The sequence below is a fragment of the Megalobrama amblycephala genome, linkage group LG2, assembly GCF_018812025.1.
Source record: "Megalobrama amblycephala isolate DHTTF-2021 linkage group LG2, ASM1881202v1, whole genome shotgun sequence".
In the NCBI taxonomy this organism is placed as follows: domain Eukaryota; kingdom Metazoa; phylum Chordata; class Actinopteri; order Cypriniformes; family Xenocyprididae; genus Megalobrama; species Megalobrama amblycephala.
Genome location: NC_063045.1, coordinates 7,688,828 through 7,711,535, shown reverse-complemented (window position 1 = coordinate 7,711,535; position 22,708 = coordinate 7,688,828). Strand labels below are relative to the sequence as shown.

Genomic DNA, 22,708 nt, shown 5'->3' with positions numbered 1-22,708 from the left:
ACTTGATTTGTTATCAATGTACTGTACTTGCATACTATAATGAGCAAAGTGTATAAAAATTCATACACATTATTTTGTTTCAAAACAAACTGTATTTTTGTGATTCAGCACAGAGCTGGTTTGTTTGGTTCATTAGAACTCATTAGAATTTGAAATCCTTATGGAATTGTATAAATACTTCTATAGTATATGAATCTGGATGTCACTTTTGCACTTTTTTTTTGCATGTTTTTGCAAGTATATAATTTTACTTTTGCTTTTAATAACAATTTTCATAAATGTAACGTGCACATTTTAAATAAACAGTTTATTTAAATTTTTATTAACAGGTTATTTAAGTATCTTTATTAGGTATTGTAGTTATTGATATTTTGAATTAGTTTTAGATCTTCTGTTTATATTTGTGCAGTCTATCACATGGTCAAACGGCTCAAAAAGTATAAAATGTATCTGCAATTCCTAAAACTCACCACTAGAGGTCATCAAACCCTCACAGATTGCACTATAATATTTACTCTGCCACTACTCAGATCAGTCATCTAAATACAACTTATATTAAATATATAGCTAAATCATGAACAAGAGTCTATAATGAGAATAATATGATTTTAAAAAAGTGCAATATGAAACAAATGATACTGGAATGTCACATAAAACATGCGGACAAAAGCACCATGTCCATCCCCAAGTGTGCTGCACATCCCAGTGTCCTTCTGCAGTATAGATCATAAAACTGACCATCTCCAAGTAATCGATTAGGATGCGAGCCAAACTAAAAAATGCAATTACACATAAAATATTTTTTTCCCAAATACAGTTTGTCATTTTAGGTAGTTCTTATCATGCTGATGTGTTTTTAAGCCATGAAACATTGCATTTTCAGTTGAATTAGAGGAAACCACTTGAAACATTCGCTGTGTTCAGCTTTTGTTTGATTTGTTCATTGCAAACAGCTGAAAGTCTGTAAACTTTGCTAATAAATCTGATTAGCAGTGGGCGTCAAATAATTATGATTGCAACTGTGTTTCTTTCCTTAAACAGTGTGATTTATTTTTTTCATATAATATATATATTCTAAACTTTTATAAAATTCCATTTGCATCTTTTCAGATTAAAAATCCAAGATGTGTCATAATATTTATGATATTAATCTTCTGGATCTGATTTCATAAACCAGAAGAATGACAGTAGCCACGCCCACCAGACCAGAGAGGACCAATCGGATCACAGCTTCAGTTGGACCACACCAATGGACTTCTGAGGGGAAAAAAAATATCTTTAAATTCCTGTTGATGACAGGAACAGGAAAAAACTGGAAAACATCAGAGAATAAAGATGATAACATGTCTGTCATCCATTTAATCTGTAATGTAAACTAGTAATGCATGATGTCTCTACTCACCATAGACAGAAACACTAAATCTTTTTTGGTCAGATCCACTCCATTTATCCCTAGTTTATAATCTCCAGCATGTTCAGTTCTGGTGTTTGTGATGGTCAGAGATCCAGTTTGATTGTCCAGCTTCAGTCTGTCTCTGAATCTCCCATCAGGACCATCAGATGTGGAGAAGATTCCAGCAGCTCTACTGATTTGAGCTATCAGAGAGTTTTCAGCTCCATGTTCCCACAGTATTTCTTCATCTTTACGTATTTCAGTAAGATTAGTGTATAAAGTGACAGAATCTCCCTCCATCACTGACACTGGCACTGACTCACCTGGAGAACAAAAGGGCCAGATTTTACACAGATTAAGGATATGTTGGTTTACAAAGACTAAAGTAATTTCATGTTTACTTCAGTTTTCTTTACCAAAAGTGCTGCAGAGGATTTTCATTTGCTGCACATAATGTAATGACTGCTAAATGAATAAACATACCTGCAGTGTAATAATATATAAGGGATGGTGTACATCCAGCCGCAGAGGTGTAAAGAGTACCTGAAAACTATACTTGAGTAAAAGTACAGATACCTTATATCGAAAATGACTCCATTACAAGTTACAAGTCATCAGTTCCAATACAACTTGAGTAAAAGTCTGATTTTAACAGTACTTCAGTATTTTACTCATGCTGAATGTAAGCTCAGAAATGCACTAGTCCTCAACACCTGAGAGACTGACAGTGAGAATAAGAAGCAATTGATTTGTAAGATGAGAAATCAAGTTTATTTTCTAAAATCAAAATAAAACTGAACACCTCAATATAGCAATAAATCAAGGTCGACACAACAACCTTTTAAACGTCTATAAACTCTCAGCTCTCGGTTGAGCTCAAGTCCATAAAAAGGCCATAATTAAAACAATATCCTTCAAAAAGGTCTTGTCAATGTAGTGGATAAATAAAACAATGTAAAGTAAAATTAAACAGTCAAAGTCTACTGTATGTGCTGGTTTAAGCCTCATCACCAGCTGCAGTCATTTCCTCATCTAATAAATCAAACATCTGCAATCAGCAACTACCTGCTAATCCACTCACATTCATGTAAAGTAGCCTTGTTTTGGGTGAGTAAAGGCAAAATGCACAAGATATAGTACCTTCAATGCCCTTAGATGGTGCACAGCAAAATGCCCAGTGTTAAATGAACACCCAAAGTGTACATATGACTCCATCTTGTCGGGTGTTAAAAAGTAACACTGAAGCAGTGTTAAAGTTAATGAGATAATTGATTGATGATTGAGTGATGATTGACAATTAGTGGAGACACCTGATGATAATAAGCAGAATCACTGAAGAAACAACAAGAGAAAAAGAGAGAGACACAACAACTACAACTGACTTCCAGCCATTAAACATTATTACACTTATTATTAACCAGTTTGATTTGATTTCTGTCACACATCAACAAAAGTTCTTATTGAGAATTAACAGATGTTTAGATGTTAATGTTTGAATGAAAGTTTAGTTTGAAGTCACCATGATGGTGAAAAGCATTTCCTTTAGTTGGGCTCTTGACTCTCTTTATTAACATTAATTTATCTCTGGCTGTTCCAACTTTGTGTTTGTAAAGCACATTTGTTATAGTCAGAGAAACTATGATCTATGCTTTGTTTCCCAATAGTGCTGTAAGCCAAAGGTTATCAGTTTAGGTTTACAATGCTTTGGGAATCACAGTCATAATGGTTGTGTTTTCTCATTGTGAAATGGTCAGATTCATTGGTGACATCCAGTATTAACTGGTGATATAGATGTTATATTATTTCTTTACAGTAAATCTGTTGAGATCCAGCAGAGCTCTTACAATCTGAAAAGTTTTTATTTTTAAACACAAACAGACATCAAGAATCAGCATATGACCCTCAACAATGGTGACAATCAAACAAAGTGCTTCATGTTGCAGTGCATGATGGGAGCCACCAATCAAAACTCATCCATGGCTCCCATCATGCATTGCTGCATGAATAAATTATGCAGCTGAATTGTCCTGTAATTTTCGTAGATTGTTCATGTTTGCTTTATTTTTCTGTTGTTTTGTTGTGACAGTAGCTTGTTTTGTGATGTTCAGAGTCGATCTGTTTGTCAGTATTTTGTATTTATTTATCGTCACCGTTCTTGAGAATCAGATGCTGATTCTTGATGTCTGTGTGTTTAAACACTGAAGCTTCAGTGCATAATGTATTATTCTTAAAAAAAAGAGAAAAAAAAGGTCTTCCTGCTGTTGGATCTCAAGCTGTAAACTCACATGACTACAATCATTAACACTAAAGCTACACATCAAGCACACAGTCAGAGATTTAGACTTTAAATGACAACTGGCTTAATTCAACATTCATAAAATTATATTGTGACCAGATCCTTTTTTCTCTGACTATAACAAATGTGCTTTACAAACACAAAGTTGGAGCAGTCAGAGAAAATTAATAATAAAAGGTAAAGAGTCAAGAGCCCAACTAAAGCAAACGCTGACCTCTTTCATGGTGACTTGAAATAAAACATTCCATAAATCATTAATTAAGACCTTTTTTCTCTCTTTCCTTCAGTGATTCTGCTTATTATCATCAGGTGTCTCCACTAATTGTCAATCATCACTCAATCATCAATCAATTATCAATCAATTATCTCATTAACTTTAACACTGCTTCAGTGTTACTTTTTAACTCCCAGTAAGATGGAGTCATATGTACACTTTGGGTGTTCATTTAACACTGGGCATTTTGCTGTGTGATATTGCTTCTTTATAGCAGAAATAAACTGCTGCAGAAAAAGTTAGCTGCCATGAAAAATGTAATTTGTAATTGCATTACTCATCACAAATGTAGTGGAGTAAAAAAAGTTTGCTCAAAAATGTAGTCTGTCACATTTCCGCCCACTGCTGCTTCCTTCCACTCCCCACCAGAGGTCTCCGGTTCACCATTTAAGACTTTTTCATTGCACACACAGTCACTTCACTCTGGACTACATTTCCCACAATTCCCCAGCTAGGCACTGATCACACTCAGACCTGTTTCCCATCAGGTTCCCTTTATAAGCTGCACTCCCTCAGACACACGTTGCTGAGTATTGTTTAGCCTTGTATCTGACCTTATCTCCATGTTCCTTGCTCCTTGCCTAGCCTGTATTTTTGACCCTAGACTGTTTCCTCGTTTATGATTGTTTGCTGCCTGCCTAGACCTTTGCCTGTGTTTGGATTACTCTTTTGCCTTGCCTTCCTGTATCTGATTGCTGGTGTTTGACCCTCTGCCTGTACGACTACCCTCTTCCTATTAAATAAGCCTGCAAGTGGATCTCCAACTCCGTTGTCCCGTTCCATCCATTATATAGTCAAGTAGAGAGTAAAAGTTTCCACTATCTTGGATACTCAGAACAACTACAAAGTACCCAAAAAGATACCTAAAGGTGCCATCGAATGTTTTTTTACACGATGTAATATAAGTCTAAGGTGTCCCCTGAATGTGTCTGTGAAGTTTCAGCTCAAAATACCCCATAGATTTTTTTAATTCATTTTTTTAACTGCCTATCTTGGGGCATAATTAGAAATGCGCCGATTCATGCTGCGGCCCCTTTAAATGCTGACGCTCCCCGCACACAGAGCTCGCGCTTGCCTTAAACAGTGCATAAACAAAGTTCACACAGCTAATATAACCCTCAAAATGGATCTTTACAAAGTGTTCGTCATGCATGTGGCATGCATGCGTCGGATTATGTGAGTATTGTATACTGTTATATTGTTTACATTTGATTCTGAATGAGTTTGAGGCTGTGCTCCGTGGCTAACGGCTAATGCTACACTGTTGGAGAGATTTATAAAGAATGAAGTTGTGTTTATGAATTATACAGACTGCAAGTGTTTAAAAATGAAAATAGCGACGGCTCTTGTCTCCGTGAATACAGTAAGAAATGATGGTAACTTTAACCACATTTAACAGTACATTAGCAACATGCTAACGAAACATTTAGAAAGACAATTTACAAATATCACTAAAAAATATCATGTTATCATGGATCATGTCAGTTATTATTGCTCCATCTGCCATTTTTCGCTGTTGCCCTTGCTTGCTTACCTAGTCTGTTGATTCAGCTGTGCACAGATCCAGACGTTAATACTGGCTGCCCTTGTGTAATGCCTTGAACATGGGCTGGCATATGCAAATATTGGGGGCGTACAAATTAATGATCCCGACTGTTGCGTAACAGTCAGTGTTATGTCGAGATTCGCCTGTTCTTCGGAGGTCTTTTAAACAAATGAGATTTATATAAGAAGGAGGAAACAATGGAGTTTGAGACTCACTGTATGTCATTTCCATGTACTGAACTCTTGTTATTCACCTATGCCAAGATAAATTCAATTTTTAATTCTAGGGCACCTTTAAGTACAATAACTTGTTACATTTACTCAAATACTTTACACCTCTGTCCAGCCGGTTGTTATCTCAGAATAAACCCCAACAGGGTGATCTGGAATCAGAATGAAGGGGATTATTCTGAGATAACAACCGGCTTATTACACAGCTACTTGCCAAATAAATAATTAGACACAAAATACTGATCTGATTCAAAAAATTTTATTAGCTCTTTAAACGCAAAGCTTCCGCAGAGAGAGCAGTTGCTAACGCAGCAAGTTCAAACAAGAAGGAAATTTAAGGGAGCACAGTCACACCACTTATTAAACGGCATTTCGCCACATAAATATTTATGAGGATAAGAGATATTGATCAGAGATTAAACTGTTTTAAAATTGTACGTGTTTGATATCTTATAATCCAACAGTGTACAAAATAATAGTCGCAAAATGGCAGCAGCCGCGTTTGTATGAAACGAGAGAGCGAGTCCACGATATGACATAATTAAATAACTGTATGCAAAATATTGATTTGACTCAGTTTTAATGTTTTATTAGCTCACCAAATGCAAAACTTCGACAAAGAAAAAACGTTCCTAGCAAGCGTTTGGCGCTGCAGACTTCAGTTACCTGGTTGAGGCTGTGATTTCTGTTTTCAGCGGTTGTTATTGGGGAATAATGTAAAGCTGGGTGATGCAACTGACCAATCAGAATCAAGTGTAATAAGTAAAATTAAGATATTCATAACAGCAAAAATAAATAAATAATAAAAATGTTTAATTCATGACTGCATAACTTTCATGATTTTGCATCACTGTGAGACCTGGAACACCTAAAACAGAGAGACCAAAGTATATCTTACAGTAATAAACTTGATTTGATTTGATCTGTGAAGCATTGCAACTGAAAATCAAACCAGCTCATGACATCCAATAAAAATATATTTATAACCTACCAGACAGCAACATGGTGTCAGCCCAGATACCTCCCCTTAAAACAGTAAGTAGCACAATTCGACAGCAAAGAATGCTACCTATCAAATTGTGCTTCCAGCATGATATAAACGTGGTTTGAGGCTTTATTAACGTCTACACCTACCCCAACCCTACCCTTACAATATTGAAAATACAGTGTTGGTGGCACAATCTAATAGGTAGCAGCATTATTTGTTACAACACCTGTTTACAGTTGGTCCGCATGTAATTAAGATGTACCAGATGTGGGCCGGATCTGAGCCACACTATGTTGCTGTCTGGGTTACCAATCAGCCACCACAAACAGAACAACGCAAACATGTGAAACATTCTTTTTTGTTTAATTGAAAAAAAAAGTTTGGTGTCACCATTATGATGATCAGTGTTTGCGTTAGTTGGACTCTTGACCCTTGAACCTTTAACATTAGTGTTTCTCTGGCTGCTGTAACTGTGTGTCTCTGATACATGTTTGTCATGGCAAAAAAAAGAATCAAGAGAAACTCTGATCAGATGATATTGGTCACTTTTTAGTGATGTTTAGTCTTTGTTTATTGGCCCGATTCACTGTTATCAGATTCTCTGATTAAAGTGTTTAATATTATTTGCTAACTTTTCATGCCAGTACTACTACACAAACTCCTGCAGTGCTGTAATATTCTGAAAGATTTTATAAAGTCATTAAGCAGAAAATCTTTTGACAGGATCATATAACTATATTAAATTACACAAACGTATGCATTTAATCTCACTTTATTAACCAGCGTCTTTGCTGCTGACCTTCAATGATCTAATTCAACCATACTAACAAGTAAACATTTATTTAGATTAAATTCAGAAATAAGTTCCTTCTCCTGTATACTATCTTCTTTAATCCAGAATGGCAGTACAGCTGAAAAGTTTGTGTGAGCTGCGCCCTCTACTGTACAGGTGTAAATATGCAATTTATTCATTTCACTTTTGGTGTGAAAGGGCCTTAAAGTCTGTGTGAACCGGAAGTTGCAAACGTCAGTGTTGTGACGTATTTCCAAGTGAAACAGAATATTGAATAGAGGGCAGAGATTTACTTTAGAGATTTACTCCATCTCTTGCTCATAGCAGACTAACGGTTGGAGGGGAGTGCTTTACGTGTTTTCAACCCAAGCCGTCAAACTGACGTCATCAGAGAAGGAACGCCATTCCAGACCGGAAGTAACTTTTCAGATTTTGATTAAAGATTACCATGACAAACAATTTTTTTCTGTGTATTAACTTGCACGGATTAATTGTTCACCACAAGACTAGTAATATGAACTAACAAAGTAAATAAGGTCAATTTTGATTTCATGTGTACTTTAACATTTGCCAAAAAATATAACGTTTTTATTGTTATTAAAAAACTACCAAGTCCAGCCCAAGTGAAAAAAGTAACGCAAAAGTAATGCATTACTTTCCATAAAAAGTAACTAAGTAACGCAATTCATTACTTTTTTAAGGGAGTAACGCAATATTGTAATGCATTACTTATAAAAGTAACTTTCCCCAACACTGAATCTCAACAATGGTCACAATCAAAAAAAATATTCAACTCTGAACATCACAAAACAAGCTACTTGTCACAGTCTGTTTAGTTTCAGTTTCAGTTTATGGACTTTCTGTTTGTATTCTGTGATCACATGTTCTGTTTCCCGCCTTCATCATTAGTTCATCTGTATCACCTGAGTCTTATTAATCATCCCTGTTATGTTTGCTATTTAGTTTCCCCCTGTTCACTCGGTCTTTGTCCGTTCACCGTTTGAGTAAGTTGTGTTGCACCTATATGCCTGTTCTCCTGTGGATTATTGTATTAAACTAGTTTTTGGATATATTCTCCTCGTCTGTGTTACCTTCCTGCAACCAGCCATAACACTACTAAAGTCACAAAATAAACTTTGTTGATTGTCACCATTGTTAAGATTAATGTGTTGATTCTTGATGTCTCTGTGTGGAAGTACTTTAAAAAAGAAAAAAAAGAAAAAACACTAAACTAAATGTTTTATGCTTAATTTAAGTGAATGTATACATTTATAAATATTACTTTTGTAACCTGTTATAAAATAAGAGCTCATAATGAGGAGTTTCAGTAATGTTAAAACATTAACATTAAACATTATATAACATTAATCAAGCTTATTTTTTTTCCAAAAAATGTGGATAATTCTATTGACTGATAAATATCTAATAACCATAAATATATTAATGAAAAAAAAATTCTGGCATATTGTGAATCTCTTCTATTTAGAATTAATAATTGTGATGACAATAAGGGAAATAATGGACCGTTACGATTTTTTCCCCCAATTGTGCAGTCCTAGTCAAAATGGAGACAGCAAAAATTATTAAGAGAAAAAGCATCATTAAAACACAAATGAATAATTGAGTTATTCATCTTTGGTACTGTAGGCTACATCAAAGTCTCACATCACAATTTCTTTTAATCAAAACTTAATGAAATAATTAAGCAACAAGGCCAGCTTTAAAGAGCCAAGCACTTATGTCCCTAGTGTCATTGTAAAGTGGAGAGCATGAGAGCTATATCTTCATTACTAAATGTCCCTATCTGTAACATAATAGCCGGTGTGCACTCCCAAGGTTTTCAGACTTCAGGACACAATACATCTTTTATATACCACAGCAACATGGAAATGTATTGACACAATGGGTCTTGCGTCTGTGAGCTCAAGGTCACCACAAAAAAAAATTAAGTTGATAAAGAGCCAAAGTGAACACAGAATTTGGATGTTGTACTAAAAAAACAATGCATGCTGAAACCAAAATCAACAAAAAATGTAATTTAAAAAGCATCACATAAATATGAAATCGGGTATTCTGACATACTCTGACATGTTGATGTTATAGAGTCACTAACTCTTGACAAAATAAGCCCACAGAAAAGTCATCATGATCACATTATTCTCTTACCTGGGCTGACTTTTGGGTTCTTGTTGCACATGTGAGTGCCGCAGCAGTACGGTTGCATGTGGCTGTTGGAGGGGGCACACTGGAAAGGCCTGTCCGGTGGGTAAAGTTGATCTTGATGAATGCACTGACGCATCCCTATTACGATCTGTCGGGCAGACTTTGTGAAAATCGCATAACACAGGCCGTTGCTGTTGCATGTCCGATTTACGCATCGCTCACAATAACACAACAATCCTGATTCAGAGAAGAGAGAGAAAGAGACTCCAGGTTAGGATACATTTAGAAGGTCAGTTTGTTAAACAGCACAGGAAGTGTCCTAGGCTGATTAACCCATTATGTCCAAAATTCATCCGATTTGATCATTTTGAGTCAATTTAATATAGTTTCCTTTTCACTCTTTTGCATTCAACTGAATTCATAAATATAAACATTGAAAGTCAAAAGCCAATAACATGATAAATGACATTTTTTTTAAAAGAAACAAATGTTTTTATTCAGCAATTACTTTAAATGAATCAAAATTTAGATATATATTTATGTTACAAATGATTATTATTTTCATGTTACACTGAAGACTGGAGTAATAATGCTGAAAATTCAGATCTGCATCACAGGAATACATTTTTAAAATTTAGTATTCAACATTTGAAGTGGATCAATAAGTTTTCCTAAGAAGAAGGTATTAGGACATCTTTGATGTAAGGTTTTGATCCACTTCAAATGTTGACTACTGTATATTCAAATATAAAAAAAGTTATTTTAAATTGTAATAAAATTTCACAATATTATTGTTTTACTGTATTTATGAATAAATGCAGCCTTTGTGAGCATAAGACACTTCTGTCAAAAGTTAATGTATCTTTAAGATCTAAGTGAATGCACCAAGATACTGGCCCATTAAATGTATAGTTCACCCAAAAACAAAAATTCTGTCATTGATTCCAAACCACAGACTTTAATCTGTGGAAAAATGTCCGTTTTTTGTCCTGAAACATTCTTTCAATCATTCAAACACCTGCTGTGAACAAACACTGAAAGAAAGAGAAAGAAGAACACAAACTACAACTTTCTTCAGCCACAGCCTTAGATGAACTGAAGATAAAAGACATGAAATCTCTGAAGATCTACTGCAGAAAGTTGTAGTTTGTGTTCTTATTTCTCTTTCTTTCAGTGTTTGTTCACAGCAGGTGTTTGAATGATTGAAAGAATGTTTCAGGAACATCATACTAACCTTTAAATAACATTCTACTAACATTAAGGAAACTGGACATTTTCATGTTCTTGGAATGTTACAAATCAAAGTTCCTGCCATGTTGAATTTTAGATCAAAATTAGGTTGAAAAAACATTTGAGGAACATTATACCTTATAAAAACTATTTAATAGCTGAGAACTTTACAGTTAGGCTGGTGTCACAGGTTATGCAGAGAACTAACATTACATTTACAGACTGGCTTCAAACAAAATCACATCCATTCCCCTCCTAACACACTTTCCCACAAGACTGTTACTTTATTTCCTGATGCAATATTTTCAAACCTTTGAAATGACTGACAAGTTCCATATAAACATCAAGTGCCATCTTTGACTTCTGCTCTGGTTTTATTAAGATTACTACGTAAGAATGAGCATTCGTCTTTTTTTTTATTTGATATGATGCTCAGCACTATGATCTGGTAGCAAGATGTTGAAATGACTCCTGTTTACTGCACTGAATTAACTACAATAACTCATTGTAATTAGTCCTTTTAAGACTTTATATTTAAAAAACTTCTACCTGTAAATGACAAAGATCACCTCTGAGTGTTGCTTTGAAAAGCATGATTTTTTTTTTTTTTTTGCTTGCTAACACTACACAGGAAATAATCATAGATTCAGTCATCAAGATGCAGATAATAGCTTCTTTAGAAAGAAAAACAGCAGGAAGGGAAAAAAAAATACTTTAGTGGTAATTGGTCCAACATTTCATGAAATGTTCATATGACTTATGCACTAAAACTTCCATAGCTTTGCAGAATGGGACAAACAAGTTGTTATTCACTGAGAATCTTGTGTTGTTAACCGTTGCAGAAGAGACTGAAAAGAAAGATTCATTCATGAATCAGACATCACTATGTCAAGATATTTAGTAGTGATACACCGAAACTTTCTGGGCTGAAACCAAAACTTAAGTATGCACTAGGCCAAAAACTGAAAATTAAAAAGAATCTGTGGTTGAAACACAGACTGAGGGATCAGACTATCAACTTATCATTCTGGGGCTGTATAAAGCTGCTCAGGGTAAAATTTTAGTCTTAAGTGTGTCAAAATACTAAGAATGAATAATTTTACTCCTATAGAATAAGTGTGATTCATAAAGGTTCCTAAGTGTCAAGACTAGGTCTTAGCTCCTATATTATCTAGGAGAGCTGGAGAGGTCTTCTAACCTAGTTAACAAGATGGCAGCAAAGAAGGAGTATAGGAGTTATATGATGACATGGAGTTGATAAAACGAGATAAACTTGATTGATAATTTTTTTTGTAACTGACCTAATATGTAATAACTTTAAATAAATGTAATAAATATTACATAAACAATAATTATACTTTTAATGCATTTTAATACATTTAATGACTTTGAATAAACGTTTTATAACTTTAAATGTAACAACTTCTCCCACTCCACAAATCAATGCTCTGAATGTAGAAATGAAATAGTAATTAAATTTTTTGGTCATAAGACTTTCATAAACACATAAGCTACTTATACAGATGGTGTGTTGTTATATCTGTCACATCTTTTCCAGGAATAACTTAATATTCTATTTTAGAATGTTCCACAACAGTTGACCGGCTCTACTCACTTCATGTTAATGGTAAGAAAAAGAAGGGAAAGTTAAAAGTTTTTAAAAATGTATGAACTTTTCTTTTCATTAGAATGAAAAACAAGTATGAGGGCTTTTCACACTGATCATCATTTACCTGTGATTTCACCAAAAATATCTTAATTTGTGTTCTGAGGACAAATTAAGCTCTTACCGTGTTAATTCTGAAATGCTTGAGTAAAATATACATTTTATGTCAAATAAATGTTTATCATTTTTAGTGTTTAAGCTTTGTGTTCAATTTATATTCAGTTAATCATTTAAGACATAAAACAAGTTGATGAAAAGGTTACAAGGGGTTTAACACACACACACACACACACACACACACACATATATATATCCTTGTAACTTTTGTGTGTGTATATATATATATATATATATATATATATATAAATATATATATATGATTAAGCTATTAACAAAAAGTGAAAAGTGAGGACCTAATTATCTATAATTTCAGTTAGATCGTTTTAATAAAATATTTGACATTAACATAGTTTTAACTTTAAAACGCTCCAAAAGCAATGCCTATGAAGATAAATTTGCTCTGCCCATTTCCGGCCTCAGACTGTCATGACGTATGGTTCTGCGGATCTGCAGTTAGTCTTATCTTACACGATCTGTTACAACTGACGTAAACATGTAAAACTGGTTTCCTGTCAATGGACACAACTTGATAACAGATGCATAGACATGAAGCCTTTGATATCTGTCCTAAAACCACTGGAGTAAAAGAAAAAGTCTGACATTTTACGATTTTAAAGACCCCCTGTGGTGAAAATCAAGTTTTTAATGTTGTTTATAATGCTTATGTATTTTTAATATGCTTTAAGACAAACCATGTGCAAATTCATAAGTCAGCACCATTGCTGAGTATTTTATGTTTGAAACTGCAGTAAACCAAAGACAGTCTAAAACCCGCGGTTTGAAATCGGTGGTGTTTGTGACGTCACAGACTACCTTTTGACCAATCAGAACAACGTGCTGGCAGGCTTTAGCATATCATTAACTATGACCAATCTGAAGCAGGAAAATCTCGAGAGAAGCAGGTTATCCCAGTATATTTTCTGTTGATATGAAAAATTGTGTAGATTTATCAATATAGCGAGTCTATTACGATGTTACGATAAACTATATGCCTTTCTCCACTGATGTTCTGAGTTGTTCAAAGCGTTTGTAAGCGTTTGCATCTCTGTCTGAGATGAAGAACGGGAACGGTGTGTGTAACATTAGCAACACATTATTATCTGTTTGATAACGTAGTCAAGCAAAAGGCTAATTATATTAATTCATATTAATTCATGACAGAACTGTCGCAAGGGCTGTGCCAAGTGTGCGAGCGCATAGGGACTCGCGCCAAAGTAAAGTGACAGCTGACTTGAAGTAAAGCCAATAAAGTTCAAGTTGTTGTCCTTCAAAATACTTTAATACTATAAAACATAGCTAAACAATATTGCTCTGAGCGTGTGCATGTGACCGTGATTCATGTGCATATGTCATTTAGTGTGACAAGTTCTGAGAGAGCTTTATTCAGTCCATTATAAATTCTGATTTTGGCGCCTCTGGAATGGATCAAGCCATAGATATTAGCCTACCTGATGAGTTCAAGTAAATATGCTGGAAATCCGTGCTCTTTCAAGGATGTGCATTTATTTCATGTACGGAGAAGGCACGGGCACCTACAGGATCTCATCTGAATGTTTTTTTAACATCTGAAACCTCAAAAAAGCAACGAAATTGACCCTTCGCCGGAAGTTTGATTGACAAGCGATCTAACCAATCAGAACACCGAATCCGCCATTTTGTCTGACAAAGCAGTCAGGAGTTAGAAGATTAATCACGGTGGAGTCAAACTCAAAAAATTTTGTTTATTAACATCTTTCCGCGTTTGAAACAACATTCCTTCTCATGTTTATTCATGTTTATTTGATGCTATAAATTAACTAGTAGGAAGAGATGATGGGTTCACGAGCCGCTTGAGCTGAGGCGCTACAGCATTCTGTCACGACACATTAAAGAGCCACAAAACGGTTTTTATTGTTTGCATTTCTTAAAAAACTACACAGTTTGAAAGCTGGGACTTTGTTTAATATCATAAGTAACCTGCTTTGTCTTGTCTGTTGACGTGTTGTCAGTGTCCTCTTTGCTCCACGATGTATTTTACACTCTGTGTGGTGTGATAGTGCCACGGCTTGTCAGACAAAGCAACAGTAACTAAGGGGGGCGGGTCTTTGCGGAGGGTCAATGGACCCTTTCGGGCCACGCCCGAAAACCGCCACAGGCCAATCGTGGTTTAGCAACCGTTACTAGGCGCGGGAGGTCTGTCAAGCTTTCGAGCGAGGGAACATGCCGAAGCGTTGTGCTTATGGATTGTGTTAATCTGATACCCGAGTTTAGACGGGGTGGTGGAATTTTTTTCCCTTCTCGAAACCTAAAACCCAAGGGGAGAAGTGCCGGTGTTCTGACAATTTGTGCTACCCTGTCAGATTTTACTACCTCCCATTCAGATTGTGCTTCCAGCGTGATATTAACGTTATGGCTTTATTAACATCTACACTTTCCCCAACCCTAAACTTACCCTTAACAATAATGCAAGTACAGTAATTGTGTATTATTTATCATGACGACAATGATGTAATATTGATGTATGCATATGCAGTAAGTCCGGGTAAGTTAGCTAGCTAGCTAACTCAGCACATCGTTGCTTGGAAATAATGACGGTTCTTTGTTCATGATGCATATAACGTATTTTAATGTGAAATAATATGATTAAAGGCAAGACGGAGTAACGTTAGCCTGGCGTGCTAAAATTATAAGCGGGAGAATGTTATCATTGCAAAGTGGTCAGGCTACGTCTTGTGTTTATTCCATAAGACTTATGGATAAGCTGTTTGATTTATAATTATTAGGTTATTTTCACAAATTTTACTTAACCTGCTGTGGATGAACAAAGCTTTTCCTCAATAAACTGTGTTTCCCATTTGAATGGTCAGCGTATGAGGCGGCTGCTGCTTGCGCTGGGAGCTTTAGCTTCAATTTTGATCAAATTATTTTCTAATCGGTTGCATATTATGTCGTGGATATATCCCTCGAATGCATACTGCAGTCCCTTTTGTCTTGCTCTCTCAGATATTTCACCTGTTCGCCAAAAATGACTAATTATCTCCTTGAAAATGTCTGACACCGGTGCATACACACTGTAAATGACTTGCCAGGCTCGAAAGCTTGACAGGCGTAGCAACAGTAACTAAGGAGGGCGGGGCTTAGCGAAGGGTCCATTGTCAAACATCCATTTAGTGCATGTTCACAGAGGAAAACGGCTGCTTGTTCTCTCGATACGGTCTGTTTTACTGAGAAATCACTTCAGGTGATTCAGTGACAGAGCAGTCCAAACGAATGCAAGTGGATTCAGACCGTTTTGTAAAGGCGTTTTACCAATTCATACTTTAAAACAATTGAAGCGTCAGAAAATATGTGAGCAGTTCAATTGCACAGCTGTTAAACTGAATATACGAAGCGAAGCAAGTTTTTTTTTTTTAAATATCTACAACACAAACAAATTACTCGTCACTGCAGCAACAGTAGACTCTCCGAGCTGGCGTGAGCGAGTGGAGGCGGGGCTAATTTGCATATTAATTGATGCGTGTATATTAAATTCAAGCTATTTTAAGGCATGAAGATTTTTTTTTTTCACTTGAATTTTTTTTTAAATATGTCATTTTGGTGATCAAAGATGAGTTTTAAGGGATAAAATAATTGACTACAGGGGGACTTTAAATGTCGTCTCATGAAAGCAAAGAAGTCCATCACCATAAAACACACGCCAAAATACGTACTGAACAGACGTAAAATAGGAACTGACTGAAAGTAAACTGTGGTTCAAGTTCGAGCACAAATCTCGTCAACAGTTTCAGATGACTGAACATTTGATCTAGAGGTTGTTATAAATTAACAAGAGCTTTGAAGTATGGAAAATAAATACTGGGTCGCTAAATCCAAACCTCCCGCGGTGCTCCGATTGCATGCGCGAGTCACTCCATCTCTCCCTACGAGAAAACGCACTCTCTCGCAAACTGATGTGGATGTGACCGATGTCACAAAAAAACACTAAACACTCAGCGCAGCTTTCTAAAACCTGCACCTTATTTGAACAGCCCTAGGTAGCATCTAGTAAAGTATTCTAATTTATTGAGATAGTGAATTGGTGGGTTTTTGTTAAATGTGAGCTAAAATCATCACAATTAAAAGAAACAAAGACTTAAAATACTTCAGTCTGTGTGCATTGAATTTATTTAATACACAAGTTCCACAATTTGAGTTGAAATACTTAAGTAAATTAACTTTTCCAAGAAATTCTAATTTATTGAGATGCACCTGTATATAAGCTGCAGTTCAGAACTTTTGGCACTCTAGCAGTAAATGCCATTAAGGGACCTGGATAATGGATAGGGGGCGCTGGACCAAAAAAGGTTGAGAACCACTGCTTTAGGACAATATAACATTGCAATCAAATTAATAATAAAAGAATAATGATAATTAATACACACACGATTATGTATTTCAATGGATTGTGTCTGAAACGATAAGTATGTCGTGGAAGTAGGCCTATATCACCACATAGAAATGTTGGGCATAGCTAACGTTAAGGTAATTCCTTGTGCTCAGGCAGTTTGGCGTGACTTGCCTGGAACACTACAAAGTTGTGAGTCGTGGTTTGAAGTCGTGACTTACGGGCTCAAAAACCTGCCTGGAACACAGCATTATTCTCACCATCGTTGAGATTCACAAGCTGATTTTTGATGTCTGTGTCTCTAAATGAAGGTTTTTTTGTTTGTTTGTTTTTTTGATCAGAACAACTTTTAAGAAATCCTTTGGATTATATTGATAAAGCTGATCTTCTGCTGTAGAATCACAGTGCTGCTGTAATCAATAATGTAAATCTAACTCAGAGATTGGGCTCTAAATGAGTTCAGTGATTCAGATCAAATAATAATTATGTGAAAACATAACCAACAGCACCTGATCATCTTTTCTCTTTGCTTGTCTGGCTGTTATAACTAGGGATGGGCATTTTTCCAAAATATTGTATTCGAATATTTGGACTTGTAAAAAAAACAAATATTCGAATATTCGTCTATTTAAATTAGGTTAAACGTGAAAGACGTTATTTTTTTAATTCATCAAGATTTTGTAACCATTTCTGAACATGCTTGTGATTAGGCAATATACACAACAAGCTTATGTTATATCTTGAGGTTTACTTTTAGTTCAATGCATGGGGGGTATGTGAGAACATTGCGCGCGGGCACAGATTATTTTTTTATTATTTATTTGCTTTACATGCTCATTTTCTAGATATTTTTATTAACCTATATGTCCAAAACTGTAATTTTTCACACAAAAAAATTAACATGTTGTTGCAACATTTTACCAAAATCAACATTTGGTTAAAACCTCATGTTATAAAAGACGAAGTGCAGGATATTTTAGACAATATTGGCTGATTAGATGGCAATACTGTTTGCCACATCTCGGACCTCAAATATATAAAATATAAGTAAACTCGACGAAACTTCAGAGGAAGCATATGTCTCGAAATGTTACCATTGAGTCAGTTTTAACACATCCTTTCTGTGATTTCCTGTCAGTGGACTTAACTTGATAACAGATGCATAGATATGAAGCCTTTGATGCCACTCCTGTGGATCGGAAATATCAATGTCCTGGAGTAAAAGAAATAGTGTGACATTTTACGACAGAGTTTTTAAATGTCCATCACCACAAAACACTAGTTTTGTGGTGATGTCAAAACCCAAGTCAAAAACACTAAACATCATGCCAGCGCGGCTTTCTAAAACCTGCGCCTTATTTGAACACCCCTAGGTAGTAGCCTAAAGTTATCCTGAGAAAAAAGGAAACGCGCAGATAAAACTTAAGAAATGCTGACGAGGGGAAACTATGAAGTGTTACAGTCCCAAGCACTCACCTCGCGCCTCTTGGGTCACCGAGAATACAAGTAAAGCCAGCAGCAACGAGCGGCAAAGTAAAGTTCCCACGTCCATCATGGTAGAGATGATTCTTCGGGACTGGCCAGTTTTTACCTCACACATTCAAATAGTCGAGGCTTTGCGTCGAGAAAGGTAGCGCTCTGATTGGTCAACACAGAGAAACATGCTCCGCCCACATTGATTTTCCAGTTATCCTGGCTGAATTTTGCCCTGACGCAGGCTAAATTAAGCTATATCAATCCTACTAGAAATGAATGTGTTTTACAGTCACTGCATGGTCTTCTGTAAATATGTTGCATAATTTTAATTATCTTCCATTAATATACTAGATATACTGTCATTTATCTAATTATGCATACTGTTATTTTACTGTTATCATGAAGACTGCTGTTCATATTGCTGTTAGAGCTTTGATGAATATATTATTGCAGTTTGTGTTGATTTAGCTTATCCTTTAATAAAGGATCATGTATGTCACTCTTTCATGTGTACATGCATTTTATTTGGCATTGGTAGCACAAACTGTGGTTATCTTCCCAAATTCTAGTTTTACTTCACTGAATCAATAACTATGTAGCCTAGTATATTGGACATTTATGAAAAAATTTATTTTTATTTTGCTGTTATCTCTTGTCAGCTTGGATCTTTGGAGAGAAAAAATAATGATGATTAATACATTGTGTTGCAGTCATGGTTCAGTGTGAATATGCGCCTTTTTAAATGCTAAAACTAGTAAAGACAATAAAATATATCAGCAAACACTATTCACCTAAACAAAGCCGGATTAACTATTTGGACATTTAATACATATATATAGGGTAAGTTTAAATGCGTAGTTTCATTTATTATATTAACTGTGTATTATGTTTGTATTATTATGTATTATTCAAGTCATTTTTTGTATTATTATTATTAACACGTCATCTAGTTAATTAAATAATTTAATTGTATTACATCATATTAGGTGTGTCACGGTGAAATACAAATATTAAATTACTTTTACAGATATTTTGAAGAAAGTTTGTAACCAGACCACTTTGGGGCATCATTGACTTCCATAGTAGAAAAAAAAAACTACTATGGAAGTCATTGGTGGCCCAAAACTGTTCAGATTTCTTTGTGTTCAACAGAACAAAGAAAATTATACAGATTTGGAACAACCTGAGGGTGAGTAAATGATGACAGAACTTTCATTTTTGGGTGAACTATCCCTTTAACATCATTCACAAAATGTCTGAGAAAACTACACATATTGATGTTTTTTATTATTTATTTGATTCACCATTCTTGAAAAACAAAGATTGTAGTATCAATATAATCAATAAGACAATCATTGTTTTATTGTAATTCAGCTCACAATGAATAAATGTAACACAGTGTTGCTTTTTAACAAATCTTTCTGTGCTATAAATGATCGATTAAGAAAATTATACTTTCACTGAAAGGATTTTAACTCATAATGTAATAACTGCACATGTAAAAACTGCACATAACAAAAAGTATTACATTTATTATTTTTTGTTTTAAAAGCTGTTACAAATATGACAATATAACAGTGATTTTGGTGAGTTTGTAATGTAATACAATTCTCAATGTATAATTTTATAACATTATGAGCTCAAGAAATTATTAGGTTTTGAGAAAATTATTGCATTATCAACATTTTATTACAATAATAATGTAATACATATTACATTATGTGCAGTTTTTACATAATGTGCGGTTATTACATTATGAGAAAGTTATTTCAGTATCATAGTATTTAGTATCATTATAGAACGGTACCACTATAGTTTAGTGTATATACTATTATAGTCATTAATATTTTTTTAATTATTTATGTTTTAATTAATATATTATGTTTGAAAGATATATTGGTTTTGTTGTTAATTTTTATGCATGTTTTATCTGTTTATATTGTTTTATTAATTTTTCTTTCAGTTTTAGTCTGAGTAATTTAAGTAGGCTAATTCAGTGTAAGCTAAACATTATTATTTAATTTCAGTAAATGTTTATTTTAACAATGTTGTAGTTAACCACAATAATAACCCTGGCTTCGCTTCGTTTCAAAGTGAGATAAATGAAAAAGACGGTCCTACTCGGTTTGAGATCGCCGGGCCTGGTCTGTGCTATTTGCAGCGCGTTTCTGTTTTTGCTTGTGTTGTGGACTTTTGCAGCACATGTGTTGTCAAACTGATGGAGATGATTTCTTTATTTGCTGGTGTTTTTTCCATTTGCATGTGTTTTCTTCATTTGCAGCGTGTTGAGCTCTCTCGCCCACCGTACATCTAAGGCTGTGGCTGCAGAAAGTTGTAGTTTGTGTTCTTATTTCTCTTTCTTTCAGTGTTTGTTCACAGCAGGTGTTTGAATGATTGAAAGAATGTTTCAGGAACATCATACTAACCTTTAAATAACATTCTACTAACATTAAGGAAACTGGACATTTTTATGTTCTTGGAATGTTACAAATCAATGTTCCTACAATGTTGAATTTTAAATCAAAATTAAGTTGAAAGAACGTTTGAGGAATATTATACCTTATAAAAATGTTCCTGTAATGTCAAGAAAACTGAACATTTTTAATGTTCCCAGAACCAACACTGGATAGAGAATGTTCTTATAATTGTTAGCTGGCCGTGTATCATCTCACATTGCTGGATGGATAGGGTTTGTAATGCAACGTATGCTTAATGCCAGGTTTAAAGCTCATTAGGCAGACTCAGGTCCTCAATCACAATATAAATGTTACTGTGAATATATAACTTTGTTTGATGGGTAATATTACTGACTAACTAATAAGCAGTATGTCTTACTCTCTATCACTGCATGTCTGTGTCTGTCGAAGTTTAATGTTTAAATATAATTCTAATTGATGTTAATGTCATCGCCGCTTCAAAGCTTGCTTCTTAAAATACTGAATTTGTATCTTATTTATATTTACATTTATGCATTTAGCTTTTATCCAGAGCAACTTACAAAAGGAGAACATAAGCAGTTTATCAATCATTTAAAATGTTTTTTAACATTAATTATAAACCAAATTAATGAAACTAGTTATGCATTCACAGTAAGGAATACAGAATTTATTTGATTCCCAAAACAAAAGTGTTTTTAATAATAATAATAATAATAATAATAATAATAATAATAATAATACTAAATCATTCAAGCCGATCATTCAAAACATTGAAATTAAGAATAAGCAATCTGTACTACCGCTTTAAAATAAGGTTTACACAGCACTGCATAAACAGACCGAGAAAGAGACTTTTGTTTTGTATGCAGAGTTAAAACGTCACAAAACGTCATACGTCATTGCGCTACAGTGCGTAACGAGCCTCCCAAATTATTACTTTCACTTTAACTAGTGAAGTAGTGGTGTCGCTGTTTATACAGAGTAACAACAGATCACTTTTACTTCACTGAATCTGCGTTCATCTCTGAGCAAAAATTGAAAAATGAAGCATGTCTTTATTTTTCTCTTATTGTCGATGTGTTTACATGTGCACGGTAAGACATTTATACATTAAGTTACATCTCTTTCCGGTCAGTGATAAAAATGAACAACAGTTTCGAGTATCAGCTCTATTAGTTTTATATTCGACGGATATTCATTTATTGTTTGTATTTTACTCCACTTTTGTAAGATGTTTTTCTTAACGCCGTTTTTCACTTGGGTAAAGTTGGTTTTATATTCGCACATTCGGGCTTCTGATAAATTCAGACTTTTCCAATAAATGTGCAATAAATTAATGTTTGCGAATTTTAAGCAGCGACATGATATTGACAACCAACGATTGTCAACTTACAACATTTTTCACAGTCGATCAAAATAGGCAAGTATTGTTTTAATGGCATATTTACTTGTGAATGTCCACTGAATGTCCAATGTAGTGTGATTAACAAGGCTATTGAATACGGATGTCCGAATGTGCGAATATAAAACCAACTTTACCGAAGTACTTAAGCGATAAAAATGAACGACGAACGAGACGTAGTTCTCAGCCCAGATTCAGAGACTTAAATGAAAACATTATGGCTAAAATATTGAAAATATGTCCCTGTAATGCTCGGGTCTAGTTGTGGGTATAAACACATCTAAAAGTAACGAGTAAATGATGCGAGTAAATGTTGATAGCAGTGAATAA

At 34.7% G+C, this 22,708-nt stretch overlaps 2 protein-coding genes across 2 annotated transcripts in view; one reads left to right on the top strand and one right to left on the bottom strand.

Moving 5' to 3' along the window:
• Positions 1-121: 121 nt before the first annotated feature.
• Positions 122-18,692, bottom strand: LOC125263393. Its single transcript, XM_048182419.1, has 4 exons — positions 18,539-18,692; positions 9,687-9,920; positions 1,403-1,716; positions 122-1,257 (listed from the first exon to the last, which is right to left on the bottom strand). The coding sequence occupies exons 1-4, from the start codon at positions 18,660-18,662 to the stop codon at positions 1,225-1,227; spliced, it is 705 nt and encodes a 234-aa protein (XP_048038376.1). The 5' UTR covers positions 18,663-18,692; the 3' UTR covers positions 122-1,224.
• A 3,224-nt stretch (positions 18,693-21,916) lies between these two features.
• Positions 21,917-22,708, top strand: part of LOC125263394 — a 105,152-nt gene continuing 104,360 nt past the window's right edge. Inside the window, exon 1 of the mRNA XM_048182422.1 lies at positions 21,917-22,070. Within this exon, the coding sequence (XP_048038379.1) occupies positions 22,019-22,070 (52 nt within the window). The 5' untranslated portion in view covers positions 21,917-22,018. The remainder of the gene's footprint in view (positions 22,071-22,708) is intronic.

Coding starts and splice junctions, on each gene's coding strand:
- LOC125263393 (XM_048182419.1), bottom strand. CDS start 18,662: ATGTGTGAGGTAAAAACTGGCCAGTCCCGAAGAATCATCTCTACCATG. Junction 1,717..9,686: donor GAACCCAAAAGTCAGCCCAG/GTAAGAGAATAA, acceptor TTTGTTCTCCAG/GTGAGTCAGTGCCAGTGTCA. Junction 1,258..1,402: donor ATTTAGTGTTTCTGTCTATG/GTGAGTAGAGAC, acceptor TTTTCCCCTCAG/AAGTCCATTGGTGTGGTCCA.